Here is a 12,121-nt window from a genome sequence, read left to right as displayed (position 1 = left end):
GCTTCAGCTGGTATCTCAGGGCTAGCTTACTGTAACACTTTACCCCAATGTTACACTGCCTCAGGATCACAGATGGGTGGAAATGAGCATCCTGTAGCATCACAGCACCAAAATCCTCCAGGGCAGCCCCCAGAAGCTGCACTGGGGCACAGCAAGAGAAGCGGCATCCTTTGGGCAGGTCAGCAGTGAGGGAAAGAGTTCCTGGCCACAGGAATGCCTTTTATAAAGGGTATCTGGGGTATTCTTATTCATTATGATTGCTCGTTCATTGTTATTGTTATTACTACCAATCATCTTACTCTTTGCCTTTTTCTCTCTATTTTCTACCCTTTTGCTGTATCTCTTACCACCCCGACTGCAAGCTTCAGAAAACGATGGTTTACATTTATCCTGTACCCAGCGCAGTGGTGCTCCAGCACTGCTCCAGTCTCTGAGCACTGCTGTATTAATAGCAACGACGTTAGAGAGATACAGGGAAAAAAATGAGAGCTGACAGATATTTCTGGATGATGTATTCACAATAATCCTTCATATTCCAACTACAAGAAGGGAAGTATTAAAACAGCGGCTACAAAAATGAAACAATTCCAGATCTCTTTCATCTGATCGTTCTGATCCTGCTTTTTAAAGCATTAGCCGAGGAGCAACCTGAACCTCTGCAGCACATCTTAGAACAACACAGGATGTGAAGAAGCGAAAGAGCTACTCAGTCCATGTTTGAGATGATGACTCAACCAAAACTATAATGAATTAAACACTGGAAGAGTTGCGTCTACATGCAGGCATGACAACAGAGATCTACTGGGCCATGCTGTTGCAGAGGCCACTGCCGAAATACTGCTACTAATTATAACAGATAAAATTTAAAAGAGATGCCGTATGAAAGAATCAGGGAAGCACAACAAAGGTTATTCCAGGTCTGGAAAGCAATCATTACAAGTGATACAAATCCCAAATTAAGCTAATTTGATAACTGTCTGGAAGAACCTATGTCAAGTAAATATTTGTGGTACGAGACTACAACGTAACAGACAAAAGGATGAGTAACTGGAAGCTTCTGAGGGTGATAAACCACAACGCACTTGGATACATGATGAATCCTATTTGCATTTTTGAGACAAATGTATTTGTGTCAATTGAGTATTTCTTTCTAAGAGATAAGTGGGTGGAATTCTATGGCTTGTACAGACAGCTGAATGGAAGATATAATCTTATCTTAAAAAAGAATACATTTTATGGACAATTTCTCCTTTAAGAAAATCAGACCTGCTGAATATTTTCTGGAATTCTAAATAAAAATTATAAGCCACTAATGGAATAGGAACAAACACTTTCTTCCGTAACAGCTGTCAGCTCTCTATAACCTGTGATGATTATCAGACTGATTTTATACTTTAAGTCAGGTAATCTAAGGCACTTAACACTAAATTTTGAAAGATAATTTCATTGATCTCCACTTCAGACTGTTCATGATTAGTTATGTGATGATTACAATATCTTTAACTACAATATACCTCATTTTTCCCCACTGGTAAATAAAACTACAGTATTATCTCCCAGCAGAGCTGCAAGAATTGGGTAATTCACAGGTACAACTACTGACATATTCAGTGCCGAAGTATTAACAGAGCAGTACAACAGTTTTAAACAGCTAAATCTACCTTGTTAATCATCAGTAAATGTTTGGGATGTTCCCAATAAAGGGAAAAGGGATTGGTGGAAATGCTCAGTTATTTTGTTCCCTTCCAGCTTTTACTGACTGACAGAATGCCATCTGTTGCCAGAATGGAAGATATTGTTTATAGATCCAGTTAGCATGCTGAAATGTGGATATGTAAGTTGCTGTCTGTAACACTAGGATGTGAAACAGCCTTATAGCCAATAGTGTTAATACTCTAAAGTCCTTTCTGATTTTCTTTTAATTAGACTTTAAAAAAAAATCCTCTCTTGTATAAAATTCCTCTCCAACATTTAGAAGAAAAGGTCACTATTCAGTGAAGAGTATTTTATTTTAAATAGTAAATGAGGCACTTACACCTTAACTAGAATAGCCTCTATCTCACCTGCGCGTGTGTAATCTAAATACCCAGATTTTCTGTTTTCAGAATTATATACCATAATTGTCCAGAATGTTTATCATGCTTATAGAGATGGTGGGTTCAGATTTATAGGATTTTATTTATTTTTATTTTTATTGATTAGATTTTGATCAAGTTTGTTCCAGTGCAAGGTAAATTCTACAGCTAGGCAGAAGCTGCTCTCTTTGAAATCATACCAACTAGTGTATGTTTCAGGCAGAAAACATGAGCTATTACTTTAACATAATTTGAGTTTATGCTTTGTCTCACGGGTGAATGGTTGCGTTAGATTATTTACTGCTTTAAGGCAGTTGTGTACAGAAACCCTACCTAAAATCGAGACCTTCTTATGCTAGATATTACATATAAAATGGAAAAACCTTTACACAGTAAGTAGATAAAACATAAAAAAAAGGAAGTCCTACTATCTCAAGTTTACAGACACAGAACTGAGGCTGAGGAGACTGAGTTGTAACAGCAGCCTGTGCAGATCCAGGAACTGAACCCAGATCTCTTGAGTCACCAACCTAGTGACCTTATCACAAAGCATCTTTTCTGTAGATAACTAAAGACAAAACAGTTTCTTATGGGATAAAATAGTGACCCAATTCTGCCCTCATTTACATTTTTGCAACTCGTCTGCTATCATCACAGTCACGGGAGGATGGGCCCAGCAGTCTCAAAGCCTATATGGATATATATATATCATAGTACATGATGTAAGACTCCTCCAAAATAGTGATTTTTGCAGCCAGAATTTTCTTCTGTCTTCTTATAAGGCATCAAACATTATCAAAATACAGAATGAGCTCCAACTGCAGCTGCTGTTGAAGATAAATGACTATAACCAGTAAGTTTTCATGAACATCAGTTAAGTCAATATTAAGAACTCTGCAAAAATTATCCTACTTTTTAAAAGCATCAGTTTTAAGGGCTGATACTGTAATGGAAGATGGACCTTAAAGATAGAAAACTGGGTCAATATCTCACTTGCTACGTGCATCTCAGAAAAGCAGAGATTTGATGGAGCATTAGAAAAGTAACCCAGTCCTCCTTTTTCCTCTTCTATATATATATTTTTTTTTTAAATTTAAAAACATCCCAGTTTTCTCCGTTAGGAAATGTGGAGGCTTAAACTGTAAACTAGATAAGATGAGAATATAAGACTTGTGCTCTAGACCCTTCAGCAACTTTGTTGCCCTGCTCTGGACATGCTCCAGCACCTCAATGTCCTTCTTGTAGTGAGGGGCCCAAAACTGAACACAGTACTCGAGGTGCAGCCTCACCAGTGCCCAGTACAGGGGCACTATCACCTCCCTGGTCCTGCTGGCCACACTATTCCTGATACAAGCCAGGATGCCATTGGCCTTCTTGGCCACCTGGGCACACTGCTGGCTCATGTTCAGGCGGCTGTCGACCAACACCCCCAGGTCCTTTCCCACCAGACAGCTCTCCAGCCACTCCTCCCCAAGCCTGTAGTGTTGCATGGGGTTGTTGTGACCCAAGTGCAGGACCCAGCACTGAGCCTTGCTGAACCTCATACAGTTGGCCCTGGCCCAACGATCCAGCCTGTCCAGGTCCCTCTGCAGGGCCTTCCTACCCTCCAGCAGATCAACACTTCCAGCCAACTTGGTGTCATCTGCAAACTTACTGAGGATGCACTCAATCCCCTCATCCAGATCGTTGATAAAGATATTGAACAGAACTGGGAGATACTAGAACATAGAGATACTTATTATTTTTTTAACACCAACATCTTCGGTAACTATTATTTTGGTACTCACCATGGTTTATCCCGTGATACTTTTGAAGGAAAGACTGTGTGCTGTTTGCTACTGGAGGTAAGTAGATTGTCTTTGGGCGTTTTGAATGGCTTTGAGTTGCTGCTGACAGGGTTATGGCCGCTGATACAGGATTTCGGTTTCATCTGTACTAGGGATGTCCTGGAATTGCAGGCTGGAGAAGCTGGAGAAGGGGAAGGTTTACACATTGAACCGTGTCTTCGTTCTGTAATGGAAAAATAATAAGCTTTACAGCATTTCATAGGCTAAAAGAAAAAAAAGAAGTCAGGGAAGAGGAAACTGTTCCTCTCTATGCTAGTTACAATGATTTCATCACTCTAAAGAACACCAGTTCATTACTGTTGTGAATGTAATCAAGCCAAATGATAATTCAATAAAATCAACTCCGTGAAGTGCTCTGAAAAATGTAAAAAATAGTAAAATAAATGCTAATAATTTCCCAGAAAATTACACCAAGAAATCTCAAATCATTTTTTAAGCAATAAGCAACCACCAGCATCTGTGTGAGGTACACTAGGTGCCCCAGCTCTTTCACATAAAGAAGAAAGAGGAGAGTATGTAACAACAGCTCAGATGACTCAGTGAAATACTCTGTGACAGACATGGGGCTGCTTCTATAATGGTTTATGAAGAATTCATGTGACCCGGTTATGGGGCAGTTTACTTTATGACTATCTTGTTTCAAGTTTAATGGGAAACTGTAAGGAAAACAACCAGAAGACTGAGAAGTAGCAAAAGGTCTACTGCTCCCGGCCCTCCCAGAGAGGCAGGCTCTGCCTCGTTCATAGCTTGGAGGTTATCAACAAGCACCAATCAAGGTAAAAGCTTATTTTTTTCCACACAGTGCAAATGGCAAGTGCAAAAAAGGAGGAAGTTACAAACATTGCATCTAGAGGTCAGGCCCTTGTGTAAGCACCGTTCACGCTCACACAAGAGACCTCAAGTGCGGCAAAAAGCAAGGCCTTGCTGACCCTGCAACAGGAGAACAGGCTTTAGGACAAGCAGACTCCAGCAAAACTGTTTGGGCTTGGTTATTATTAGTATTTTTTAAAACCTAAAGGTCCTATCCCTGATATTGTTAAATAAAAAGATTGTTTTAAGCAGGTATCTGGCCATTCTTTACAAATTATAGACTTCTCCAGGGAAGAAGTGCTAGTGCTTGGCCAGCCGGCTGATCGCAGTGTGCTGCAAATGGGCTTGGTGCTGTGAACTTAAGCACAACTACAAAATATTACAAGAGACAGGAGTTGTTTTTTGTGAGAGGTGCTACAAATCCTCAGCAGTCCTGTCGCCCCGTTTGCAGGAACACCGTTTCCCCAGCCCCGGGGCTGCCCAGCCAGAGGCGGCGGGCGGCACGGGCGGCTGAGGGAAGAGGAATTTTCCAGTCAGCAGGGCCCTGCTCAGCAGCAGCTGACTCCGGCTTGCCGGCACCCCAGCACCAAGAGCCGCCACGGCGGGCACCAGCCAGATACCCCCGCTACTGACGCAGTAATCAAACACAGCACGCGTAATGTAATTATAGACCGAGAACTTTGGACAAGCTGGAGTTTCCCCTTCAACACGCGGCAACGTTTCCTCGCCTCAAGCCTTCAGCACTTAACTTGAAGAATCCAAGTGGGCGCTACTCTTTGAGCTTGCACAGCATCGCCCCACCAGCCAAGAGCAGGTTAAGGAAGCACCAGCGACCTGCTGCTGCAAGGGAAGGTTTCGTGTTTACATCATCAACCCTGCGCTCGCTAGTTTGATATTTCAAGGATAACTAAGAAAAATTTTCCCACAGAGAATCAAAACATGACAATTTGTCTGGCATCCTCACAAGTAAAAACTTGCCAGTAGCAGAAGGATTCATCCATGATTAATCTGCAATAGGCGAATACCTCAAGAACAAAGATAAATGCTTAAAAGAAAAATTAAAGAATATTCCAAACTGTTTCTATTATATCTCCAATGACTAAATAAAGGCATTTTCTGTTAAAGATCAAGCACTTCCGTATCTTCATATTCACAGCTTTAATTACAACGGCTGAAATTCCCTCCAGATTCTCCTGCAACTGAAGAACAAAACAGTCCTAATTTTTTTTTAAATACAAAAAGTAGCTCCCCTCACACCCCAAATGCCAACTGTCATTCGCGGGTTTTCACCCCGCCACACACCTCAGTGTGCAGCCTCTGCCTTTAAAAGTCCTTTGCAGGATGCAGTTAATTTACATTCATTTCACCTCACATTTGTGGCAACAACCGTGTCAGCTACGCATCTGCCTGTGAAATGCAGAGTTCCATTTGCAGAGTATGTATTTCGTTAAATCAGAGGTATTATTTCAAGATTCACCAACCTTCTCAGCAACTACTTAATCAATTTAAATTAGCTTAATAAAAATTTGCAACTTTCCCGTTAATTACTTGAGGACTCATGAAAAGGAACTGCTATGTAACCAACAAAACCAAGCTGTATATAAAGTAAAACTTGGGAAAAAACATGATTTCCATGCACAAATTACATAAATCCAGGATTAATTACTCCAATCTTCACCACAGCTACCGGTTTTCTCAAGACCAACTGCCTTCTAGTAAACCGTGTCTTCGATATCATCCCTATGGCTATATTTGGAAGTGAAATACACTACTCTGTTATTAAAATTAATCTTTTGGAAAGATGGACATTCGAGATACCATCTAAAATTATATTTTCAAGTCATCTAAGTATCACATGCCATAGCAAGTTATTTTTTAACAGTCTCTTTACACTGGATTTTCAGTCAAGTTAAACATTTGGTGCTTTTCCCTAGACAACTTTCTCAATTTATTAATTCCCAAAAGCAAACCAGTACATTAACTTTGGATTTTTTACTATAACACAGAAAAAGGTGGAAGAGGCACTGTTGTGACATGACAATATAATAAAGTGAATCCCACTATTTTAAATAAATGTGTACTTAAAAGACAGGGAAGGAAAAGATTACAAGATTACTTATTTTATCTGAGTGTGCCAGATTTTTGTGATCAGAACCAACTGCTGTATTTGGCATTTCCTTTTACCTCCTCAAACTCCCCACGTCCCCCAAAACACGACTACAGAAAGTCTTCCATGTTTTAGACAGACTCTGATACATATCTGAGAATTATTAGCATTACCCAGCTTCTCTTGAAATTTCCTAGAAGGAAAATTGAAATTATGACCACCATAAAATCATACAGGAGGAAGAACATAAATAGCCAGTGCCACAACCGTTGGCATTCTCAGACGCTGCTCGGACAGGTAAAATCTGCACGTTTACTCATGTAAGCAAACGTCACTTTAGTGTCAGCAGGAGAAGATGGCAGCAACACCTTGCAGGTAGGGCCACAGTGGGGAGCTGGAAGAGTAACTCCCTCCAAGGGGGCAGAAAACCACTGTTTGAGCTGGGCAAGCACGGCCGCAGGAGGCTGGACTTGCTGAAGGCATGAAACCTCATAGGAAAATCTCAATGGTGGGGGCATAAATCATAACTAAATATTGATATATTCCTTCTCAAGAACTATTAGGTTGCCTCTTGCTTCCTCCTTCCTTACTACCTATGTGGTAGTGAATCACCCTCAGACATCAGTAATAGATTTCAAACAGAAATAACAGGAATATATGACAAAGCAAGAAGGCTGTCAGCTGTCAAAATCAACTGCTTAAACCAGGGTGGCGGTACTCCTCTATCAAACTGAGTTTCCTGGTCACATATGTTTTTTAAAAATTTCTATTAATTTGTCCATTCATTATTTTATGTATATACAAGGAATTACGCACTTAACACATTATAGAAATCTGCTATTATACAGCCTATGTAATAAATTAATATGTGAATAAAAGACGTTTGCACATCAAATAGTTGTTATAAAATTAGATATTCACATACTAACACATTCAGAAGACAACCAGCCATCTGCGTAAAAATTTCTGCGCTCATTTGCAGTTCATGTGTAGACAGATTGGATCTAGCAGGGCAGGTGAACTCGAACACACACACAGCTGTGGACATGGCCGTCCCTGTTTACATGCAGAAGTGGCATAGTCACTGGACATAAATGAACCTAAAATAGAATGAAATTTTTTGCCCCTAAAAATGAAGGAACCCTGCAAGGCAACTAGAAAACCAGTTGTCACTCATAAGGTAGTAATCTAAATCTACATGCATTTCAGTTTCTGCAGAAGCCTGCAATGCTATGAATGTGTGCTCGAGTTTAAAATATGAAAGAAAACTTTTCCGCTTCATTTGAACACTTCCAAATGAATGTCTACACTCCACATAAATAACAGCACATATTCTGCTTTGTTTCTAAATACCAGCTTGTTTCTAAATACCAGTCAAATTCAAGAGCAGAGAGAACACAATCAAAGTTACAATCCTCTTTACCACATTAATCCTTCTGCAACCTCTCAGCTGTCTCAGCGCAGCCACTGCAGCAAGTGACAAGCAACATGTGACTTCTGCTGTCAAACAGTTAATGTATTAATGACATTAATCTCAGAGGAAAGTTTAGCACTCTCTGACTGAATTAACTGCACTTTCTAAAGAATCAATTTCAGATCAATATCTGTTATTTTTTCTAGTTAGCAGCAGGAGTCTAAAAGCCCAGCGCTACATATCGTCCTAATGCGCACTGCAAACTCCGCATCAGTAGCATTGCGAACGATCTTGAACTATTCCAGGAGATTCTCCACGTCGTATGGAAACATGGATATAGTCCAACTTTCTCAGCCAAATCTGAATTGTTTGTAGATGTGAAGTCCTTATGTTGTTGGAGACTTAACAGTCCCTGAATCTCCAGAGCTTCTCTCCCATGCCCTTGTACTCCATTTCTAATCCTCCTTCCTGCATCCTACACAGTGCAACCCCCTACCTTACCCCAAAACCTCTGCTGCAGCTGCCAAAGTCCTCTAGGTCTGCCTTTGAATCTGTAGCTCCACTGGATACTCTCTGACGGGTCACCAGGGAATACTAGCAGCTGTTTTGCAGGAAACGCCACATCTCCTTCTAATCATAAGCAAAAAAGCACAGCTACAGAGAGGCAACATGAGCTCCAGAGCCACAAGCACAGCGTGTGGGAAAAAGAGGCAAAACCACATTCTGAGTAGAAAGTCTCTTCTTGAATTTTTGCCTCGACTCTCACACAAGATCAAGCACTCACTTGGCTCACAGCAAACCTTACAGACAACAACACAACAGTAAATACGTTGCCAGTAAAATACGCCAACCATATGTTTCCAGGTGGGCTGCCGTCGTTTTGTACCCAAAAAGATCTTTATATGATCCTGAAACTGCAGATGTCTCTAATTTGGACTGCAAACAAAAACCATTTCTCACTATATCCCATCTACATCCATTCTTACCCAACGTGCGCTACTCAAAATTGATCAAAACAAGTGAACAGTTTTTGCTCACAGTTAGTGTCTTCTCCATCGGTGAGACACAGAAGATTGCAAAGGAAAAAAGTCATGATACAGCTTGAGCGTAGAGAAAGATATGACTTTGGTCTCTCAGTATTTTTTTGCAGGTAGTTGAAACAAAACTAAACAAAAAATCCCTCTAACGTTGTCAGAAGAGCGACACTAGAACTTTGTCAGCACCAGTCATTTTGAAACATTACTCTCGTTTAGCACGATCTGACTTCCTGCGTACAAGAGGCCTAGAGCAAAAATCAATTTTAGGTTGACCCACGAATAACTCAGAGACCCAGTGTTATGGATTACAGCTAGGTATTACACTTGGTAAAAACAAACAAAATATAATTGCTAAACCCCAGAAAGGTAAGAAAGTTATTTGCTGTTAGTAAACATTACAGAATAGTAAAACTCCTTTTAAGCTTGTATTCATCACAACCCTTGAGTTCATAACCCTTTTACTTTAAATAGCATAAAGTAATTTATCTGACTGCCCCTAATAACATGAACACTATTTGTTATTCCCCATTTACAATATTTAAGCAGATGGTAATGAAATTTAGTATCTTATCACCAATGTGATTCTGTTCCAGTAACGTATCACAGTCTTGTTGATGAAGATGTTACTTATGGTAACTCCATACACCACCTATGCATAAATTACAGTTTTTCTATTTACAGTATATCCCAAGGCGTTTTGTTGCACAGCCCTTCACTGTGCAAAGTTGAGCAATGTATACTTACAATTTCAGTAAATAGTAAGTGAAACCTGCCACCTTGTACTGATCCCAGTTCAAAGTTTGCAAATGCACTTGGCATTAATTCTAATAAAAATAAAACAGAAAAAAACCACACATGCCCGAAAAGCAACAGCCAGCAACCAGAAAACTGCACAACTAGACTGCTTGCAGAAATGTGTCATCCTGCAGTAACTGGCAGCTGGTTCATAACAAGAGTTCATAAACACCTTGTAAGCACTTTCATTTTGCAGCCACAGTCTGAAAAAACCTAACAAAACCCAGTACGTGAGGTTAAGCAAAAATAAACTTGGATTTGATGCTAGCAAACTACAGCATAACATTGCAAGACCGAAGGATAACTTTACCAGCTTTTTTGACAAAACACTATTCAAGTCCAGCCGAAAAAGTTTGGAAATAATATCCGCAAACCGTTCCACCCTTCTTGCGCTGCGCACTGGAAAGGAAACAGCACAGTCGGTTTCATTTTGATACTTCTTGTAAACTGACAAAGGAAATAAACTGCCAGCTCAAACCCCCGGACTGATCCGCTGCATAAAACGCAGCTCGACAATCGCAAGCTTCATTCCAGGTCAAATGACATAATTGGGAAATTATCAAGTGCTAAAATAACCACCGTTCTGCTGGTGTTTATTTACAATAAACACAAGCTTCGCTTTCTGACATAAAACCACTAAAACGATTCTCCATTTCACAAAGTCTAAAAGTGAGTAGGATCAGCAAAATTATGCAAAACATCCTGCTAGAAGAAGAAATGTAAACTGAGCCACTTACAGAGAGGAGCAGGCTGCCAACTTAATCTGATTCTACGACGACTGTAAACATGTACTTTTGGAACGCGAAACGATTCACATTGCCACAGATGCCGTCAGAGAAACACAGCAACGTGATTAGGTATTCTGCGCACGGTAAAAAAATCAGGCAGATGACCTGCCGCAGCAAATACCAGATCAGCGCTCGCACACACCAACTGTTTTGACTACAGGCACTTGTTAAGCACCAAGTTTCAGGTCCTACCAGTTGGACACCAGAACTAATCCTGTGCCAAGAACAACAAGCGCTGCAAACGGCTGCAGGGTTTTTTCTTTTTTTTTTTTTTATAATTGTTGATACAACTCAAGTAACTGCAGAAATGAACCAAAGTGCAAAATTAAAAGCAGCAAAAAACACAAGTGTATATTTAGAGGAAGACACTGCATTTTTTCTTTCTTGATTCAAGAAAGAAGGAGGGCGTTTGTGTTTAACACAGTAGGACAAACCTGCTGTTTTCATGAAAAATGTTCTATTTATGGGATAACCTGGTGTTTGCTAGGGTAATTATAAGAGACAGGAGGAATAATCTCTAGAATATCACTAAATTACCCTTAAGAGGCCAAATCTCTTAAAAATGGCCAAATTCCATAAAAAGCCACGCACTCAGCATTTCCCAGAACACTTCCATTCCTCTTTGGTAGAAAGCAGTAAAAAAAAAAAAAAAAGGGTCAAAACGAACTCCAGCACGGCAAAAAATGCTTCAAATAGTGCGATTAATTACACTAAATGTAAAATGAAGCTGCTGGGTACTTGTCTGCTTCTTTTACAAGGATGTTGACATCTAAAGACAAAGCTCCAAGGTACCACTGATGTAGCAGAGAGACAGGAAACCGATGGAAGAGTGAATACCTTGCCCTGGCGACAACGTCAGTCTTCACACCACTGAGCTGGAAGACCTAGATTGAACTCTCGTGTCAAGGCCTGTTTCTTCAGCTATAAAAGGGGATATTAATGATTTAGGGTATTAACTTGATTAAAAAAAGAGATGGACATTTAAGTAGGAATTCATCACTTCTTGTAAAGACACAGTTCCACACGTGTAATCAGTTTTTGCCACCTGACACACTGCTACTGCACAAAAAACGACAATTTTCTACTGTAAGTCATACACATTTCTCAGCTCAGCAAGGCCAAAAATCCCCACGCAAAAAAGAAATAACAGAGCAAGTGAATCCCAGGTACATGCTTTTTTGAGTGACACTCTACCAAAGATAAGCAAGGAGCGCTTATGCACAGAAATTTCCCGTTCTGCTGGAGGAG

The 12,121-nt window shown here is 40.2% G+C and overlaps 1 protein-coding gene across 8 annotated transcripts in view; it reads right to left on the bottom strand.

Annotated features, from left to right (window-relative positions):
• The window catches only part of ATXN7L1 (ataxin 7 like 1), a 119,603-nt gene that overhangs the window by 31,200 nt on the left and 76,282 nt on the right, over positions 1-12,121 (bottom strand). For 6 of the 8 annotated variants that reach the window (XM_082310740.1, XM_082310735.1, XM_082310734.1 and 3 more), the window contains one exon: positions 3,863-4,085. In XM_082310740.1, coding sequence (XP_082166866.1) covers positions 3,863-4,085 — 223 coding nt within the window. Of the gene's footprint in view, positions 1-3,862; positions 4,086-10,395; positions 10,465-10,822; positions 10,911-12,121 lie in introns of those variants that run through there. The other 2 variants (XM_082310737.1, XM_082310739.1) reach the window with 2 other exon arrangements.

This window comes from Platalea leucorodia (assembly GCF_965183815.1).
Source record: "Platalea leucorodia genome assembly, chromosome: 4".
Classification (NCBI taxonomy): Eukaryota; Metazoa; Chordata; class Aves; order Pelecaniformes; family Threskiornithidae; genus Platalea; species Platalea leucorodia.
This window is presented reverse-complemented; position numbering and strand designations above follow the sequence as displayed.